The sequence below is a fragment of the Lampetra fluviatilis genome, chromosome 36 (genome assembly GCF_964198595.1).
Source record: "Lampetra fluviatilis chromosome 36, kcLamFluv1.1, whole genome shotgun sequence".
NCBI lineage: Eukaryota > Metazoa > Chordata > Hyperoartia > Petromyzontiformes > Petromyzontidae > Lampetra > Lampetra fluviatilis.
Window position 1 is genome coordinate 5,521,956 of NC_136310.1, and position 21,456 is coordinate 5,543,411.

Consider the following 21,456-nt stretch of genomic DNA (forward strand, 5'->3'; position numbering starts at 1 on the left):
ATTGGATTTGTTGGCCACCTTTCTTGATAAGAGAGAAATGCTCATTAAATACCACGGTGTTGGACGTACTCGGTTGAACCGACGGTGCATTCGGTTCGTGCATGAATCAAACTTTTGACTTATTTCGCCAATCAGCCACTTTTCTTTCCCAATCTAAAATTACCTTCAAAATTACACTCTAGATGTATAATCACGGTGGATAAAAAAATATTGACCTAAGATTGCCCAATTAGTGGAACAGCGCACATTAAAATGTATTTTGTTTAACGAAGTGAGACCTAAAGACAAAATAAAGTGCGGCAAATTTTATTCGTCATAAATTCCAATCTCGAGGTCTGCTAGCCACAAGAGGGCTTCGAGAGAGTTCGCGTAACTGTGCGATTCCTCCGTTTGAAGGAAATGAAGACTAAGAGTGGTTTACTGCATGGCCCATAGTTTGGGTTGCATAGCCTACAATCGCATTATTGCGGATTGTTTTTAATTATTTTCCCAGATGTTTTTTTTATGAAGTAGATGTTCCACATCAACGATTTGTTTGACGTTCTGATGCGGGGTTGATGGACCACGGCATTGACTTTGTGGAATGTCCAACGCCAGGAGGGGGCGACGTTTTGGGTCTTGAATCAGGTTGAAAAAATAATAGGTTTCACCCTTTCTGGCAATGCATATATTATTAACATGTTTAAATTTTGACTTAAAACTTTCGTGACTGCAAGAATTCATTTTTTTTGTTTCTTTCGGTAATGTCACGTAAATAGAAAACCAAAAATGTAAAAAAATATATAACTTCAATTACAAATTTTTATAATAAAATTAAAATAATAAATTGAAAATAAGAACAGCAAAAAACCCCACAGTAAAATAAAAATAGTAAAATATAATACATATCTTTTTTTAATTGAAAATAAAAGCAAAAAACTCACGACGTTTCGGTCTCAATACAAGCGGTCTTCATCAGGCGGAGAAGACTGCTTGCGACCGAAACGTCGTAGGTTTTTTGCTTTTATTATTTTTAATTTATTTTTATTTTACTGTGGGTATGTTTGCTTTTATTTTCTATTAATAATTTGTATTTTTATTTTAGTATTTAATTTAATATAAAAACATTTACGTGACTTTACCGAAAGAACCAAGAATATTATCATGTTTATTTGCATGTTTACCACAAGTACCGTGTGTGGTTAATACCTTGCTATTTGGCGTTTGAACACCTGCTGTTTTGTTGCCAAAAAGGGTCAAACCTCTTCTTATTTTTTCTTACTTTGCTCCTGGCAACAAAAAAGGTCCCATTTTTGGAACGAGGTTGTTTATTCCGGACGTTCAAGTTAATTTATTAGGTATAGCCCTGTGAGCCATTCGGCTCTTGAATCGGGTGCAACCGCAACAAACAAAAACATGAACAAGAAAACATCTTAAAGTGACTATGTGACTAAGTGCATGAAATTGTCTTTTCCGAGACTAAGGTGCTCTGCAAGCCTCCTGGCTACCATCAAAGGTTTGTACACGAGGCCATCCAAATATACAAACACAGACATCATTTCAACCGTGATGATGGGTACAAACTTAGTAATCATTGGAAAGATGTTATGAACCATGCAAAAAAGATTTAACTACACATATTTGGAGCATTCCTAGCAGCGATTTCAGCCGCACCACATCTACATAACAATAGGCTCAGTCAACCATTCTACACAACAAAGACTAATTTCCTGGCAGCGATTTCAGCCGCATCACCTCTACATAACAAAAGGCTCAGTCCCTTTTACACGCACCTTTACATCATCAGCACCTAGTTTACACAACAAAGGCTCATTCCTAACAGCGTGCTTCAGCCGCACCGAACCTCACAAAAAAAATATTCAGGGCCTTACCTTGGCTCCTTCCACCCTCAACCAGTATATATACAAGGACTGTTTTCTTGGAATTTCTCTTACTTGATACAGCTATCGTGCTGTGACGGTTCCACCTGAAGACGGAAGCTTGTGTTGCCTCCGAAACGTCGTGATTTTTTTTTTACTTTTATGAATTTTAATTTTTTACCTACGTGACTTTACCGAAAAAACTTAGATTAAGGCCATCCGTCTTACTCCGTACTACAACAAACAAACATGGCCAAACCAAAACACTTTTCGAAATCACCCAAATAAAGCCATGAAAGCAATGAAACAGTGATCATATGAACTGTGACGGAATTTTCACAATAAACGACATAAACAACATGTACTGCCAAAACCCTGCAGCCATGGCTGGCTGCATGAGTCACTCTACAACAGCAGGAGCATCAGTCGGAGTATCATCATTTTTCAATGCCCCTTTAAGGGGCCAGGGGTCACGGAAATTTAAACTCCATCCTGAAATCTCACGAGAGAATAAATCTAAAATAATATAACACTATCTACATTTATAATACATGCTACTGTATGAATTTATTAAAACAAAAAAAATCACGTAGGAATTTTTTTTTAATTAATAAAAGTAAAATAAAAATAAAATAAAAATCACGACGTTTCTGAGGCAACGTCGTGATTTTTATTTTATTTTACTTTTATTTATTTTAATTTTTTTTCCTACGTGACTTTACCGAAAAAAACCCCTAAGAATGTGAATCCTTGCAGTTACGAAAGCTTCAAATCTATAATTAAAACAAAAAAAAGTTTAAAGTTTTCTTTGTCGTTTAGTTTCAGCCAATAGCGGCAAGATACGCCCCGCCATGCGAAGGTCGGGGCGTGACGTCACTTCCGCTCGAGGCCCAACTCCCGGCGAGCACCGCGCGCGGACCTTTTTTTCCCACGTCGCCATTTCCTCTTCGCCTTCTCTCCCGACGTGCGGCGTCTTCCACCTCCTCGCCTCGGTTGTATCCCCTCCCCTCCATCGCTCTCTCCTTTAGCTCGTCTAATCATCGTCATCACCGTCTCACGCCTGCCGTGGTGTCTGTGTGCGAGTTTGGTGCTGTGCGGAGCGCTTGTGCTTGTCGCTGTTGTCTTGACCTCACGCCGTAGCAGCTTCACCATGTTCCGTCCTCGCGGGAACTCGAGCTTACAACAACAACAGCAACAGCAGCAACAACACCGCGCCTCTACCCCATCTCCACACCACGGCGGCTTCGGGCCTCATCACGGCGGCCAGCAGAGCCCAGCGACCAGCCCCCGAGGAGCAATGCGCTTCGTCTCGGCGACGTCGCCGCAGACGGTCGGGTTTCAGCAACAGCAGCTGATGATGATGCTGTACCAACAGCAGCAGCAGTTCAGTCCCCAGCAGCAGCAGTTCAAGCAGCAGTGCTTCCAAACGCCGTCGCCGCGGTTCAGCCCCTACGGGCAGCAGCGAAGCCCACGTGGTTCCCCGTGGCGCGGGGAGACGCCGAGGGGCCGCGGCTCCTGGCAGCAGGTAACTAACGCACAACACGGGGGACAGGCCGTGGCTTCTAGACCTACGAGGGTTTGACGATAAGGCCATAACTGCACGTGGCTGATAAGCTATAGAAAGCATACGAGGGTTATATGCATGGGGTTAACGAATAGACGATCATAAACACGGTTTACTGATGCCTTATCAAGTGTACAGATTAACTAGAATCACAGCGTTATGTTTCAAATAAGGTCCTTATCAAGTGTACAGATTAACTAGAACTACAGCGTTATGTTTCAAATAAGGTCCTTTTTGGTAGACTACAAATTGTTCAGAATGCGGTAGGATGCTCACCTGAACCCCATTACATAACCATATTTCCCCGGTTCACTTGTATTTACACATGCTGCCGGCCTTGAAACGAGTAGAGTTTGAGGCTTCTACTCGTTTTTAAAGCTTTGCAAGGGCTTGCACCACCACATTCACGAGCTTATTCATCCGTACAACCTGCAGACTGCCCATGTGTGCGTGCCTCGATCCTGGGGCTGCGTTCCTGGGGTCAGCGGGCGACTTGCTGTGTGCGCCTCGGTTGTGAAATTTTTTCCTCTTTGGAAATTCTTTAACCGATTGTGGATACTTTTAAGTCGCGTCTAAAAACACAATTTATGTTTATTCTATGTAGCGCTCCTCTATCGGCCTTTTCTAACAAAGGCGCATTGAGACATTCGTGGAAGGTGCCTTACAAATGTAAATTATTAAGCAGAAATCGCTAAGGGTTAACTATTATATAGATTTGGTTATAAACTATTCATGACCACGTGGGATAATGCAGGGTGTTCAAATTATAAACTACCTCGTATATAGCTGCAGGATATAATATACTTTAATGAGAATATAAACTATAATAAAACATCGTAAAGATACATCAATGTGCATAATGCACTCTATGGTTTATACATTTAACCTTATGGCGGTACCCCGGGGTACCATAGTACCCCGGCTCTCGCATAATGTCCATGAGTCTGTGTTGATGGTCGGCGATATGGAAATCGACTCATCTCGACGAGCTGTACACTACGATGCACCACTACGGTGCGTACACGAGCGTTCAGGGTTTCAGCGCAATCGTCCTCGCTGCGTTTCGACATCGCGGAGTAGCACCGATTTCGGATTGATTGGTACCCCAATCGCGGAGTTAAGTACACCCCTGGAAAAAAGTGTCCCAGAAATAAAATATTTAATTGCCTCGGGCATTTTGTATTGTTTGGTACCCCGGGGTACCGCCATAAGGATCAACTCGCACCTCACGGGGTGTTAACAGGAGTTGTACTCTTTGGATTAAAGGCCATGCTAACACTGGTCAAAGGGTTAGTTGCGAGGTTTTACGAGCACATTGAGGCTTCCGAGCCTCAAAATACTGCACACGTGCCTTGGGTAACGCAGAAAACGCCAAACATTGGGCCACCGTTAGTTGATGTGGGCCCCTTAACAGTTATTGGTCCAATGGCCACCAACGTTTGGCGTAACGTTTGAATATTTTTTTGTTTCCTCCACAGTGCTGATCATAGCCGCAGCCCAGGTTAATGTTGGGTTGGAATTTTGCAAGTCGCGTTCACTCGGGAGTTTCACCTTGGTTATGAAATAATATCGATTATCCGAGTGGCTTGGTTAGAATTTAATTTAACAAGCAGCCTTAGATCCTGAGTTTTAATCCATGCTTATACTAATCGAGGACTTCTGGTTCAGCAAACTTGAGTCTGTGATCAAAATACCCTACACTTTGCTTTTGGCCACGTTTAGCACTCGGGGTCGTATTTAATCGACATATACACATAACAAATCGTAGAGACAATTACATTGCCTTCAGGTTGCAGCATTGACCTATAAGGCACCCGTGGAATTAGCTTAATCCCTGAACTTTGTAACCGCGTCATATTTTTTTTAAAGCAGTCAGGCGTATTTGTGACAAACAATTTCTCGTCCACAAGGGATCACCAAGGATGCCAGGCTCCCGCTCTCCGTGGCACGGCCGTGCGGACAGGGAGGCTAGTGTGGATTGCTATTACAAGAGCAGCATGGTGCAGGACCCCTGGAGGGGCCTAGTGCCCGTGTCTGTAATCGACGTGGAGGGCGGCAGGGACCAGGAGGTCAGTGGTAGGCACGCAGGACGCTATTTTGGCCGGCTCACGGCCTAAATTCGCTTCCCGTACTGCAAGCGTTGGTGCCCGCTAGAACATTTGTCCTGGTGTGTCGCAGCCACAAGAGCGGGGCTATGTCGCCTTCCGATGCAGCAGCAGCAGCACATTCAGCAGCTGTTTGATCAGCATCACTCGTATGGCGTATTTTATCGCTGAAAGAGTTTGTTTTCCCAAACAAAACGAGCTGTGCATTTCTACAACACGAAGAAACGTTCTTTGTATCTGTTATAATCTCAGCAAACGTTTTACGACTACAGCTGCACGCATTCAAATGCAGTCACAATGTATTGACATTTGTAATAGTGGTTACAAATCTCGTGTTTATTACCAGATAGCCCATAGTCTACTTACAGCAGATATCTGCTTGGGAGTTGGGCCGTGAAGTTACATCGCACAATAAACAAATTGGTCAATATATTTAACATCAATCTACCGGATCCAACTAAAATTGTATTTGTTAACCATCTGTGCACAATATTGGCTAAAAGGGGAAATTGAACACTTCAAGACAACTTTTCTCAACAGAAACGTCCATCTGCTGTAAATTATCATGGGAAATAATAATTTCAAACAGAAGAGGTACATTTTGTGCATTGTTAACCTCGGCATGGTATGTTTGTTTTTATAAGCTAGCAAGGGTATATTTTGCTAAAAAAAATTGTAGTCAACACATTACTTGAGCATTTACCCCCATGTATTCAGAAGAGCTGTGTTAATTGCATGCATTAGATGTCCAACGCCAACACCAGCAACATACATTTTGGTTTTAATTATGGGTTTGGTTTTTAAAGAGCTTATGGTAATTATATGAAGTTATTTCATACTTTCAGTTCAACATTGAGTTTTCCCCACCCGATAGGTGGTGTATTATTTATGTATATCATGAAACAAGGGCAGTTGATGACATTGATTAGTTGACATTTTTGAATGTAACTCCTGTAATACAAACAAATTTTGTAGTTTTCTACCATCACTTTCCTGTATAAACAGTATTTATTTTGACGAGAAGGCAGCTTTGCCAATTGTTTTGTAAATGTTACTGCTCAACAAAGATAAGGGTTTTTGTAATAAAGTTGTTAAGTTTGTGTGTATCATTTAAATACATTTGCCAACTGCTTCACTTGACACTGCACAACTACACAAGTGTATAAGCGCGTCAATTACCCTGATGTTGATGATGAACACCAGCACTGACATGGGTCTTAATATTTTTAATATTAACTATGAATGCCGCATGTATAGCATTCACTTTCAAGTCACTGCAGAATAACACAATTATATTGTATACCTCGTCATTAATGAAATAAGTACTGCCCATTTTAATTTATCAACACTGATGACGGTGAGTTGAAAATTGTGAAGAGGTGCATGCTTCAAATTAAATGAAATGTTATTTTACCAGGTAAGGCCCACTGAGCTATATAGCTGTTTTTTAGAGGCGACCTGGCCACACGATAGTTCAATTATGTGGGTTTTGTGGGAATTTAAAGCAGCCAAATACTAAAAACATTCAATATCTTGAGGAGAAAGCTGGAGGACCCGGAGAACAATCCACGCGACCACGGGGAGATCGTCAAACCAAATATACAGGTTTGGGATTGAACCCATGCCCTGTGTATCAGGTGAGGTAGTTAACATCTCGCATTGGCGAGGAAGAGGAACCATTAGATATTTAAAAAAAAAACATTCCTGCGGAGGGAGCTGGTAGGAACGTTGGGTTGCTCTGTCAATGGCCAGGGTCAACGGCAGCGTGGTGTATTCCGCAAATATGGCCGACTGTGAGGGCGGGCACAAGCCGGCGTGAGTAGGTTAAACGTTGAGTTTTATAAGGGCACCACGGGGTAACCAGCCCCTCCCCACCCCTCCCATTTTTTGATGCACGACGGACAAACAATAATCCCCTGTGAGCCGGTGTAACCAGGAGGTTCCTACCAGTAAAAACAATTGGGTTAGGCAGGACACGCCGCTAGAAGGTATGATTGCCAGTGGTCGATGCTAACGGAGTGGTAGAATGAAAGAACACTCCAGATATTACGTCCACTACCGACTTGTAAGAATGAAGTGACTGCTTGGGGAGGCCTTAATCCACCAATGCAGCTTAACCATATTTCTGCGGCACGCTTTCGAGCTTACTGGGTCTTTGTGGCACATTGAGACAAAAACTATGGCCACGTGTGGAGAGAGAGTTGACAATCCCTTATATGTACTTTCCACCGTACGTCGCTAATCGGAGGTGCAGGGCAAGAGCAATAAAAAGCTGTTCTAAAGAAATGAGTTTTAGATTAAGGGGTGCATATCTCCAGTGGCTTAATATCGAAAGGAAGAGCTTTCCAGACGGCCGCAGAAGAGCATCTGCGTGCGATGCAAGGATGACGAGTTCGCGTTATGGTTTGTATTGTGCTTTATATCTGGCCAGCACTAATTATTGCCACCTCGTTAGGCAACCAGAAACCTATGGCAGCTCTGCTAGCAGTACCTGTAGTGAATTGCAATAATCCAACCTTATTGATGCGATACAACACCGTGTTGGATATAAAAATTGCAGGACCTGACTACATTTTGCACGTGGTTATGAAACGAAATTCTGGTCTCGTGGTGCCGAGGCTCTTGAGTAAAAAGTATTTTAAAATAAAAAAATTTAAACCACGCTTTAATTAAATGTACCCTACTCGTGTAATGGCAGAACTCGACGACTCCAGGAAGTGGCCCCGCATCAGTATGACATACCTATACCAAGTTTGCAGTCGATACGACATTGGGAAGATGATTGCAATAGAGTTACAAGATTTGAGGACATAACAGACAAAATATATTTGTTTAATAGAATATGGTATTATCAGTATCACATAAGTATACCAAGTTTGCAGTCGAAAGCACATTGGGAAGTGGGTAAAAATGTAGTTACAATATTTTTTATGGATACAACAACAGACTGAGTTAAATAAAAGCGTGTAATAATAAAAAAGTGAATCCTGGAGTCTGCAATGAACCCCCAAAATCTGACAATCAATTTGTCCCAACTGCGTGATTGTATCAAATGTTTTAATTTGTGTCTCCCCATGTCTCTATCTTTGTGTGGCTGCCCAATTTGACCAAATGAAAACGTTACATCTCGGTCGGTATTTTTTTTCCAGCTGCAAAGGTGAATGAAATCGTGCTGTTATAGTTGTGTAACAGAGACTGCTCCAGCTAAGATGTTCTTAAATACTTGGGTGCTGAGCTTTCGAATATATGCGCTCCATCTAACGCGGGGCAAGATAACGCTGCAAATTATTATTAATACAGCTAGTACATTCTAGATTTGAAGCTTTCGTGACTGCAATGAAGCATACTCTTATGTTTTTTCGGTAAAGTCACGTAGGAAAAAAATAATAGAAATAAAATATTTTCTTTATATTATTTCAATTTTTTTCTATTTTTACCTACGTGACTTTACCGAAAAAACCTAAGAGTACTGCTAGTACAAGTTGTTGCTGCTATTGGTGACTTCTGGAACACGATCCAAATAAAGCGAGGATAAATGCTCGTCTTGTTTAGACGCTGTATCAATTTATTCTTGACATTCTGCATTCTTGGACAAGGCAACGTTAGGTTTTTCTTACGCATCCGTGTTCAATAAGACTGCCTCTGATATTGCAGGGAAAAATATCGTGAGTTTGTGTATGGAATTGCTTTTTTATTTGCCAATAACATCTGATAACCCAACGGCAATTGTTTAAATCATTGGAATGCTGACTAGGCTCCTAAGGTCGAAACACATTGAAAGCGTTCGCTTGCTGCGACAGAAAAGTTGTTGGATGTTGGGAAAGACAACGGGAGGCTGATCCAACTAAAACGGGTTTTATTACAAGACGGACATTAAGAAGAAAAAAAAACTCAATGTGTAAGTTAAAAAGTCGACGTTTCGAGCCATACCTCTGATGTGTGGCGTGCTAACCACGGCCTGTAACAGTCGACGCAGCCTGTTATAGGTTCCAGTGCAAGTGCCGTACCAATTAATAAAATGTTTCCAATACGAGTGAATTATTTGATAATCCCTACCAATTTCAAGCGGTCATCGCGTAATTTGCCGGTAAGAGTGGCGCAATAAAACCGCAAAAGCCGACAATGCGCTGCGGTGTCCTCTGAGCGTGACGTCATAACGAGACGGGGCGGGCGTTCATTGGATGCGGTGTGACGTCACAAGGTGCGGCCGCCGCGCGTCTTGCAAAAATTACGTCATTTGGAGGCTTGCCCCATTTCCGCCTGATGGCCGCTTGTGTTGCGATCGAAACGTGGGGTTTTTTTTTGCTTTTAATTTTCTAGTTACGTGACTACCGAAAGAACCAAGAATATTAATTACGTCATTGTTTTAGAGAGGTGGATGTGTGACGTTGTGGTGCACGTGAAACGAATGCGGATCCGTTCTATGACATTGGCTGCGGATAACCTGGCTGCGTTTTACGCCGCGCTCGTCGGCGGTGACGTCACGACGCTGCGTACGTCCCGGCGTTGTCGGTGCGTGCCTACGTCATCGGAATCTCGCGCGCGCCCGATTGACGACGTCAATGGTGGGGGGGGGGATGGGTCGCGCTTTTACGCGTTGACGTCACGACGTTGACGTGCCGGCTCGCGCACGAGCTTTACGCGCTGACGTCGCGGGCGTGCGTGATGACGTCGCGGGCGTGCGCGATGACGTCACGCGGGCGTTAATCTTCCTGGGGTCACGAGTTGACGACGTTCCCTCCATTCATCCGCTCGCCATGGCCGCGTCAACCTCCTCCTCGTCTCTGCTGTCTCTGCTCTTCGTGACGGCGCTCACGCTCTCAGCGGCGGAGCCGGTCAAATTCAAAGACTGCGGTAAGTTGGCGGTTAAGCGGTGGTGTTTTATAGTGTAAGGGGTGTGTAATGTACAGTGTATTAGAGTACTGTATCGCGTGTGTAATGTTATAGTGTGTGTGGTGCATGGTGTGTAATGTTATAGTGTGTGTAGCGCATGGTGTGTAAGTTATAGTGTGTGTAGTGCATGGTGTGTAATGTTATAGTGTGTGTAGTGCATGGTGTGTAATGTTATAGTGTATGTAGTGCATGGTGTGTAAGATATCGTATGTGTAGGTAGGTGCCCTGTTAGTATAATATAGTTTGCATTATAGTATACAGCAGCGTGTAAGTAATGTGTGTGTTGGTGTTTGTAGGACTGTGATGTGTGCTTGTAATGTAGTTTCTGTATGTTTGTTTCACATGTGTGTATCTAATAGTACTTAAGAATATAAAGTGTGTGGGTCGTAGTGTTTTGTGGACTATGTGTAGTGCAGTGTTTACGCGTCTAGTGTAAGGCAGTGGTAGCGAGTCCATAAAATTACATCATGTTATGTCATTGTTATATAACACATTGTATACCATACTTGCTACAACAACATACAACACTTGTGGGTGTCTCGTATGAACAATTCGGGCACTCATCTCTTGTATTCCTTTGCTGGCTGTGAAAATGGACTGAAGTACATTAGAGGAATTAACTGTTCATGTGCAAAACATTTCGAAACATATCTCTTCCTTATCTTTACGTAAGTTAAATATATTTCCGTCTTTCATACTATTCGCTTTTCAGACCTGTGTTAATCGGAAATATAAAGGTTTTGTCCCCCATCTCTGGGCCTGATCAGAGCCAAGCGTGTTTTAACCCCGAAGATGTATTATCTCGCATCAGATCTTGTTGGTAAGTGCCATCTCTCCACGCCTTGGGCCGTCAGATAAATAGAGAATTTGCGTAATATTTGACCGAGCACTGTGGAACAGTGAAATGAATACTATGAGCGGAAGGTGAGTTATGGAATTTACTGTGCTGTAATCATTCTCACCACTCAATCCATTGCACATTGAAAGCCTCACCGCCGATTAGCACGGTTGGCTACGTACGGTGCGAAAGAAGTTCAACATACGACCATCGCCGCGTTTGCCAATGAGGGTTTGTGAAAGGGGCTGGGTAGGGAGATGATCAGGACCGATTCCCCTTAACCGCGAATCGAACTCTATTCAAGAGTGAGTGCCGTGGCTCGCCATTGAGCCACCGCATTCACTCACACGCGTAAGTGAAGGGAGCAAGAATATGTTTGTTCATTCGTGGAAGAGGTGAATATCCAGGGTGTAGAGGTGATCGTGGGTCGAACACAAAGGATCGCCACCATCCCTGAATGCGAACGGTGGGTGGTGGAGCGTGTCAAAACAACACAGACCATGTGGGAACTCTGCCCATGGCAGTAGGAACAGCAGAGAGGAAACTATTCTCGAAAAAATTCCCACTTTTGGATCGGTGTGCAGTTAAGTAACTGTTGTAATCACGAGGGATTTGGGTGGGCGAGGGGACAAACCTCCAGATAGCAAATGTTGGAACAATGTTGTCACATGCTTCATGTGTTGGAGAGATGCGTCATCAAGATTTGAATCACGTGAATCTCGTAAGAGCAAAACTATCTCATCCTGCTACCCCCCGGGTACGGGTCGACACAAAACAACTGAACACAGCAATTCCACACTGCCCAGCGGCATGTTCCCGATTACGAGAGCTGATGCCGTGTGACTGCATTTGTCAAACAGCCACGTGAGGCTGACTCATGCCCTCCAAATTTCCGTTGACAATTGTCAATACCAAGCTTTGGGGCATCGTCTTCCATATTAATAATCCATTTGCTTCACAAATCAACCGCCTAACTTCCCGCCCACCCCGTCACGATTCTTCTCTCCACCAGTTTGCTTAAATGTCTGGATAATTCTGCGGCGTGCGATGCTGCAATGGTTAGCGCACTGGCTAAGCTAGTGAACATGCAGCTCGTTAGAAAACGAACTACACCACCTCGAGGGGAGGAGAGAGACGCACCGAGAGGCATACCCACGCACAGAGAGAGAGACACAGACAGAGAGACACACATACAGAGAGACAACCACACAGAGACAACCACACAGAGACACATACAGAGGGAGACAGACACATACAGAGACACAAACAGAGGGACACACCCAGAGAGAGAGAGAGACAGAAAGACACGCACACACCGAGACATACACACAAAGTGACACACCGAGAGAGAAACACAAAGAGACGAGAGAGAGACATAAGGAGACGGACACAGAGAGAAAGAGACGCAAAACCGAGAGACACACAGACAACAACAACCGCCATTCGCCACTAAGTGGCGGTGACGTCACCACGACGCTTGTGCCAGGCCAAGTGCACCTTGAGGCCACGTGAAGTGTCGAACGCCCGCTGGCAGGAGGTCACGGGGCAGACCCAGCAGGTGCCACGGGTCGACTGACCGAGATGACCGAGATGACTGGCTGATGCACCACCTTTGCCCCCTACTGTACCAACTTGCTGTGCTTTAGCCACCCGGCGCTCCGCTCGTTGTGAGCGTCGCTCCTCCGCCCTCCGTTGTTGTAGGGCGACTGCCTTCAACTGCCCAGTAGCGTCCTTCACGAGCCTCCTCCACTGAGGCCGATCTTGACACCGCTGGTACCAGTCATCGGCAAGTCCACTCAGCTCCACGTCCTCCTGTACCACATCACTCCATCTCTTCTCTAGCCCGTGCCGCGCCCGTTTAGCCCCCTCGATCCGGCCGAACAAAAGCTGTTTAGGCATGCGGTGGCTGGGCATGCGGGCTACATGACCCACAGACGCACACAGAGAGACACAACATCACAGGGTATTGCTGGTGTCTACAAACTAAGTTGTGTCTGCGGTAGCAGTTATATTGGGGAAACGAAACGACATGTCTCGGACCGTGTTCGCGAACACAAGGCAGATTTTAAACAGGGCAGAACCAATATCTCTGCCGTAGCTAGATTCCTGCATTCACGAAAGCTTAACATCAAGATTTAACAAGTATTATTATACCTCAGACGTAGCCTGGTGCCTCTTTCTGCTCTATGCTGATGTGTTGTCTGTGTCATAACTTTAAGTTGTTAGTACTTTGATTCAAAATTTTTTTAAACCCCGTCATAAACATTTTGTTTCTCACACTTGTTCAGTTTACTGACTCGGAGATATACTGCGCAAATCATTGCTCTGAACAGCCCAAGGACGTTCAGTCTGGAGGTGACGCCGTGAAAAAACTGGTTCTTTTTTACTTGTGCATTGTAAATGTTGTTTTGTCAGAAGGGCCTAGAGTAGTTTTATGCAGTCGGCTGACTCGGTGTAGCTTAATCATCTCTGAATTCTGCACCTGGGTGTAAAATGCTATTTCTTAATAATGGTCACCTACATAAGTAACTAAATGTATTACGTTTGTTTTGTATTGTACGCTGTATAACATAGCTCTCTAAGGGGTGCTCAAGAGTATGAACAATGTCTAACAAAGTCAACTATTACCACTTAAATTTTCCTAAATTTGATTTCTACCGTGCTTGTTTATGGGTCCATTTTCTCCTCCGTCTGCTTTGGGCAGGAATTCCACACAACTCCCCCTCTGCCCCCCCCCCTCTCTCTCTACTTAAGGCCTCGACACAAAGACGTTGTCTTTCTGTGTGCCTATGTGTGTGTCTCTCGCTGTTTGTCTCTGTGTGAGTCTCTCTCTGCTTATGTGTCTGTCTGTCTGTGTGTCTATGTTTTGTCTCTAAAATTTAGCAATCTTTGGAGGAACGTAATCAACCAGGTGGGGTGTTGACTGTTATGTTGGCCGACTGTTGTATTGCATTATATTTCCAAGTTTACTATGTTTGATATCTCATTCATTTGTACCTGATGATGGTTGCTTGTGTTGCAATCGAAACGTCGTATTCTATTATTATTTAATTTAATTTCTTTCGACGTGACTTTACCGAAAGAACCGAAGAATAAAAAAACAATGTTTAACCATTTGTCAATCCACTGCTTGATGAAGGCATCACCATTTGTTCAAGGTCGGAAATAATGGCAGACAGCACGTGAACGTCCTTTATGTAACGTTGAGTAAGGAGTGCGAGATGAGCTGAAGATTTATTCAAATCCCTTTGTCATTCTCCTATTTCCCAAATACGAAGATTACTTATGGGTAAATCGCAAAAATGTAACAGTACCGTAATACATTTTTAGAAAAGAGATTACGTCAAATTTTAAAAGGCCATTATCTGGTTAAATATTGTACGGAGTATTGTTTTGTTTATGGATTTTAGGGTGGGACGGTAGCACAGAGCACTGCACTTTGAACCCAGCAAATCAATCGTACTGTAAACATTCCATAGGCCGCGAATCCCTGTAATTTGTGGATTATTGGCGGTTCGCAAATATTCCCATGATCCCTAGTGGATCCCCGCGGCAGTTTAAAACGCTTGGCGGACCACGATTCATAGAGGTGTGGAGCTGCAGAGTAACATGGAGGTATCTTCTTGGTTCTTTCGGTAAAGTCACGTAGAAGGGAAATAATAAAATAATAAAAATAAAACATAATAAAATGCAATTCTCACGACGTTTCGGCCACAATGCAAGCAGCCGTCCTCAGGTGAAGAACAGGTCTGTCGGAAAGACAGCGTCTGAATGAACACCACCAAGCTTGCGTTGTGGCCGAAACGTCGTGAGAATTGTATTTTATTATGATTTATTTTTATTATTTTATTTCCCTTCTACGTGACTTTACCGAAAGAACCAAGAAGATGAATCCCTGCTGTCACGAAAGCTTTAAATCGAAATTTAACATGGAGGTAATGTTTATTTTTGGTTTGCATTACACAGACTAGCCTTGCTAACATATTTTGTATAGTAAGACTTCAAGAGGATTTTTTAAAGTTTTCCTAATTGCGTCTCAAGTCAAAAAATGAATAAGAAAAAAACCCTTTACCCAAAATTACGTTAAAACCCATAACCTATAAATCCGTGAAAATATTGCAGATAATTTGAATCGTGTAGCTAATTCCTCCCATAGTTCGTGGCACATTGCGTTGGCGTGAATTTATTTTTGGATTATAGGATTCGCAACCCCAGTTCAATGCGGATTATTTGAATCCTGCTGTGGATACCATTCTTGGGCACGACCAGAAAAGGTACTACAGCAGGAATCAAATCCTGGGCACGGGCAGGAATGATGATGAGTGATATCTGAATTGGTCATGGGGTTACCCCCTTCACCGGCCAACACTAGGCAGCATGGTCAAGTATGGTCACACGCCCTCCCCCCCCATAGTGCAGAAAGTTTAAGATATTAAAAATATAAATATCTTTGTAAGAGCTCTGCTGAAAACCTTACGTGTTTTGCCAAGACCAATAATTTGAATCCGCTATGAAGCTGTCAATCAAACCAATCAATTTCTAGTCTCAGAGTTGGAATGAGCCAAATTAGGTGAAAAGGCAAATGTTTGTGCGATAATTGGTGACTGGGCTTAGACGATCAACTCGCTCATACTTTAAGGAACCCGGAATTGAGACCAGAGTCTCAGCGGTACTGGCTCAGTGCTCTGACCTTTGAACCACCCAGTCACCTCTTCACCTATTATGGTGGAGCATTTTATTGCCTGAAAAATCTGATATTATTGGCTCGTGTTAAAAAGGAGCAAATAAAAAAGCAGCAGTTAAAGCCTGGTCAGTGTTTTATGTTTGTTTTAGTTCCCCATAGTGGTGTGCTTGACGAAGGTATTGTCAGCGTTTTACTTGTCTCGCTGTGGATTGCACAGCTAGTGCGTGTACACAGCAAAGCTCGGCATGTTCTGTGCTGCAAGGTCGCGTTGAATGTGCGCGCGGTGCAAGTGTGTGGTTGGGTGTTCAGTGATTACGCAACAGGGTTTGCTTGTCTGAAAGCCAGCTCAAGAAGTAGTTGTCATCATGAGACTTATCTAAATAAAAGTGTATTTGTGTGGGTTTATATTTTTTAGTATTCCAATAGTTTGTCATTAATCTTCAGAGCAGGGGTTGTGTTAGGAGGATTAAGCAGGATAGTACTCCAACTCAATGCATAGGGGACACTTGGATGCAATAGATTTTGCAGCAGAGAATATATTTCACTGCTTTGGCGAAACCATAATGATGATATAATTGGTGAACATTCTCAGTAAATCAAATAGTTATTTCGTTCAGTTTGTTTAGAACCCCGTGATATATTTTTTTCAAAATATCTATCTAGGTTAGTTATCACTTCTTTAATATAACCTAATGGTAATTTAAGCATTTGAATTATAGCCTATTACACTTCCCTTAATGGACCTATCCTTAAAAGGTACAGTATATTTAACGCCCACTACATTGGCAATTCGCCACAGACGTATGAAGCGTCTGCAGAAATTGACCCATTATGTGCAAGCTGGTCAGTTGCAATCTTTTTCCACAACTTCACACTAACCATTGGATTTCCCAGCCACTAAACAAATGTGCTGTTGTGTACATGGTGAGCCCTTTGTCAATCCATTGCCCGATGAGAGCCTCCTCACAGTGTGTCGGGTCGTTTGGATTATTTGTGCCATAGTTTACCACGGTGGTCAGTGCGGTTTGTTGCAGGTGGGGAGTGCGTGGTGTGTAATGAATATTTAGCTGGTCCTCAATGAGTGAGCGAGTTATGCCAATTCTAATGATGTTCTAGAATCGCTCCATAGCTGAAAATTTGCACAAATTAAATCAGTTAAGTGACTAGATGAATCTAAACACTTTTTTTTATTTTGGGTTCACAATTTATTATTTTTTGTTTTTTGAACTTAGACTTACAAAGGTTTTTATCGGGAGGTTTTGATGGATATTGAATCCAAATATAATCTCAGATTTTCACAATCACATTTGCAGTGTACTATTTGAAGAATGTGGCACTAAATTAAATAAATAGCATGACCAGACCATTCCTTGGTGTACTGGTTTATTAACACAACTGTGCTTTTTGTCTTACCTTGCCTTTCCCCTTTCAGGTTCCCAGACGGGAAAGATATCGGCGGTGAACATAATCCCATGTCCTACCCAGCCCTGCATTCTCTGCAAGGACAAAACCTACAACATCAACGTGACCTTCACCAGCGGTGAGCAGCAGACACGTCGCCTTGTGTTTGGGAAAGCGCAGGAGCTGGTGGGAAAATATATGGATCAGTATAATAGTAGTGGTGATTGTAAGGGTTTTTTTTATCAGCAGAGATGAGATTGTGACATTGCCGCTTGAGCCAAGATGATTCTTTAAGCTGTGCTGTACGAATGTGCATTTTCCACCTCAATCAGGGAATGCCGACTATGGAGAAAGCATTTAGCATGGTGGTATTTTAAGGGATAATATAGCGCTTGTTTGAATTACCATGCCTAGCTGTGAATAAATTATTGTTTATAGATAAGATATGGATTGTGTTATGTTATTTTACCGTGGGGGAGAGCCAGACGACATTTGTTTTGATTTTAAAGACAAACATCGGTAATTATAGTCGCATATATAGTAATATTTACGACAAACGGACAGCCTGTCCTATGGATGGGGTGACATGACACTCCTATGACATTTACCCGGCCCTAGTCATTCTCAATATCTTTATGTTGCCTTTGACCACATCAGGCAGAATGTGCTCAATCTTGTCAGATCTTTGATGATAATCAGGATATGAGCCTGGTGGATAGTGCTTGGATGGGTGACGGCATTGCTAGCGTGGGTGGGCAGCAAAAAGTAGTCCAGCACAAGCCATTGTTGTACTGTACTTGTCTGCATCCATGTCTATGGTCCCTACATTCACTAACCTGCACTGACTGAGGTGTGGTCAAAGAATGTCTATAACATGCAGAGGGCTGAGGAGGCCCTCATTCAGCAGTGGTTTGATTAAAGGACTGTACATGTACATATTGTTACTTATCACACATGGTATTTCGTGTGTGAGCGACCAAATTCTCTCGATTTGTTTTGTGATGCGTGCCCTGGCTCACACTTCCTGCTCCCCCCCCCCGCCAACCCTCTCAACCTTGTTCCCCAAACCCCAACAGACACGGAGAGCCAGGGCTCGACGGCGGTGGTGCACGGCATTCTCGCGGGGATCCCCATCCCCTTCCCCATCCCCAACAACGATGGCTGCAAGTCGGGTATCACATGCCCCATCGCCAAGAATCAGGCCTACACCTACGACGTGGGGCTGCCCGTCAAGTCCGACTACCCCAGCGTGAGTCTTCCATAGCCATGACCACCACCATCTTTGCACCATGGCCGTGTACTAAACTAACTTGAACTATCAACTTAAACTATTTTATTTTACCAGGTAAGGCCCACTGAGCTATATTGCAATTTCTCAGAAGCGACCTGGCCACAAATGATAGCTCAATGAAGTGGCTTATGTGGAAATTTATCGCAGCCAAATACTCTAAATGCATGTTTCTAAATTCCCGACACTGGGCACATTCATCTGTGGTGGAAGCTCACAATTTAACCCGTCATTTAAAAACTGCCGGATCATTTCCTGAACATTGGCTCCTAAACTAACAAAGCCATCCGATGCATTGTTGTGTCTAGCTTAAATCTGAAAATTTACGAGTGATTTGTATTTATTGTCAGGCAAAACGAAACATCCTCTGACAAACATTCCATTGTTTTTATAATTTCTGTGGTCTCACTTAAGTCTTTATGATTTTGTAAGTTTACAGATTGCTTGAGGATGCCTGTGGAAATTAGATGTTTAACCTCACGGTCAGTGTTCTCAGAAAATAGTTTAACATTTTGAACAAAATGTGACGAAGCATTCCCCTTGAACCATTACAATCACTCTCGGTTTTCTCACCTGGTGTAAACCACAAGAAAATCTGTTTAAGTTGATTTGTTATTTGACTTGATGCGTTTATTTGTGAAGCTAAACTAGTCAAATACTCTAAACGCATGTTTCTAAATGTGGAGGAAAAAAACCGGAGAAACATCCACGCAACCACGGGGAGAACATGCAAACTCCAAATATACATGTGTCAGGGTCGGGATCAAACCCACAATCTCCTGTACACCAGGTGAGGTAGTTAACATCTCTCTAGCGTGGCTGATTTGCTTTTCTGTGCCGTTTCAGATCAAATTGGTGGTCAAGTGGGAATTGAGGGATGACAAAGCAAACGATCTTTTCTGCTTCGAGTTCCCGGTGGCCATCAGCAGCTGCTAAATCCATAGCACAGCAACCAAGGCGGAGTGTGACGACACCTGCTTGTTGTCACTTTGCCTTTGGACTATAAGTACGGTTATGTGATTTGTCCAATTCATGACCCTGACCACGTGATGGATTAATTTCATTGAGTCGATGCAATACCCTGGTGACATGATAATCTATTTCTTGGCCCTGGTAATTCTATTGATCCAATCTGTCAACCCAGTCATGTGATCTATTGTGTGCGTTTTTGATAAAATTATTTTTTTATGGTTACCAGGTCAGCTTTATTATACTTCACAGATTGAATGTGTACATTTAAAGACGTTAAAATTATGAGTTTTAACAGTTTTTTTTTATAAATGCTCACACAGTGCCTTCGACTGACCTTTTTTTAATACGAATGTTCAAGCCCAGGAATAATTAAATAAAGTGCTGTTTTCAAACGTTATCTTGGAGTTTGCATCTATAGCACTCTGATGGATAAAGAGTTTTCAAATCAATATGGGGTGATGGGGTGATGGATTTCCTCTTTCCTGAGTGCAATGGAGTCTTCCCCCCTTCCAAACCAGCTTAAATAGACGCTCCAAGCGTGGTGGTGTTTCATTTAGACGCTGTCGCCTCGACAGACCTGGTCTTCACCTGAGGACGGCTGCTTGTGTTGTGGCCGAAACGTCGTGAGAATTATTTTATTATATTTAATTTTTCTTATTTTATTACTTCCCTTCTACGTGACTTTACCGAAAGAACCAAGAAGATGAACCCCTAACAATGTTAACTTGATTTATTTTAAATGGCAACCACGTTTTTTGTCAATTCAAAATGGAACAGCATGCAAAGTTATGCAAACGTCACACCAGGCAGTCCTGGCTAAGTATTGTAGTATAAAGGTGACGAGTATTTGATTGTACTGTTCCAGAATTGGCTTGTGGTTTAAATGGTGATTTTACAACATTGATTTCAGTATTACAAAGCCTAGAAAGCAAAGCTGTTAAAGTGCTACATTTGGTCGAGATGTTAAGAAAACGGATCTCCCGGGGCACATACGGATCAGAAACATGGAACGTTCACACAAAAAACCTGAGAAATGTAGAACGCGTGGATAGAGGTTCATACTTGAAATGTAATCAAAAGTGGAAATCGTGTATCTGAGAACATACACAGGCTTGGGCAAGACACTTGAAGGGGGGGGGATGATGGCTCATGGTTGATGGTAAGGATGGAGATGGCATGATGAAATCGGTTTGTGTGCTGGAGCAGCATAGTTTAATTGCAAGACTGATAGCGATTGCTGAGAGGAGCCTTCAGCAGTGGATCGATCGTGGCTGATATTTTTAGAACGCCTTAACTCAAAGCGCTTCACAGTGGTTTAAAAAGCGGTAAGAAACTGGAGTGATTTAGATGACGGGGGCATGCAAGGGCCGAGGAATCGGTAACTGCAACACGGCACAAACGGGTAGTGGAGGGCACGGGAAGGAGTGGAGGGGCGAGGGAAGAGGAAGGGAATGGGCAATGGCAAAGAGGTGAGCTTTGAGATGGGAGGGAAATTACGTGATTGTCAGTCGAGGGTGGAGCGTGTGATGGTGCGCAAACATTCCTGCGGAGGAAGCTGGTAGGAACGTTGGGTTGCTCGGTCAATGGCCAGGGTCAACGGCGGCGTGGTGTATTCCGCAAATATGGCCGACTGTGAGGGCGGGCACAAGCCGGTGTGAGTAGGTTAAACGTTGAGTTTTGTAAGGGCACCACGGGGTGACCAGCCCCTCCCCACCCAGCCCCTCCCCACCCAGCCCCACCCCACCCAGCCCCTCCCCACCCTCCCAGCCCCACCCCACTCTCCCAGCCCCACCCCTCCCATTTTTGGATGCAGAACGGACGGACACAATAATCCCCTGTGGGCTGGTGGAAC

The 21,456-nt window shown here is 43.5% G+C and overlaps 2 protein-coding genes across 2 annotated transcripts; both read left to right on the forward strand.

The window, feature by feature from the left end:
* The first annotated feature begins 2,782 nt into the window (after nt 1-2,782).
* MPLKIP (M-phase specific PLK1 interacting protein) lies at nt 2,783-6,643 on the forward strand. The gene is made up of 2 exons (XM_078873225.1): nt 2,783-3,384; nt 5,334-6,643. The coding sequence occupies exons 1-2, from the start codon at nt 3,010-3,012 to the stop codon at nt 5,538-5,540; spliced, it is 582 nt and encodes a 193-aa protein (XP_078729351.1). The 5' UTR covers nt 2,783-3,009; the 3' UTR covers nt 5,541-6,643.
* Nucleotides 6,644-10,212: 3,569 nt separating this feature from the next.
* Nucleotides 10,213-20,001, forward strand: NPC2 (NPC intracellular cholesterol transporter 2). The gene is made up of 4 exons (XM_078873226.1): nt 10,213-10,382; nt 17,376-17,483; nt 18,421-18,593; nt 19,479-20,001. Exons 1-4 carry the CDS (start codon nt 10,286-10,288, stop codon nt 19,566-19,568), a joined length of 468 nt encoding a protein of 155 aa, XP_078729352.1. The 5' UTR covers nt 10,213-10,285; the 3' UTR covers nt 19,569-20,001.
* The last annotated feature ends 1,455 nt before the right edge of the window (nt 20,002-21,456 follow it).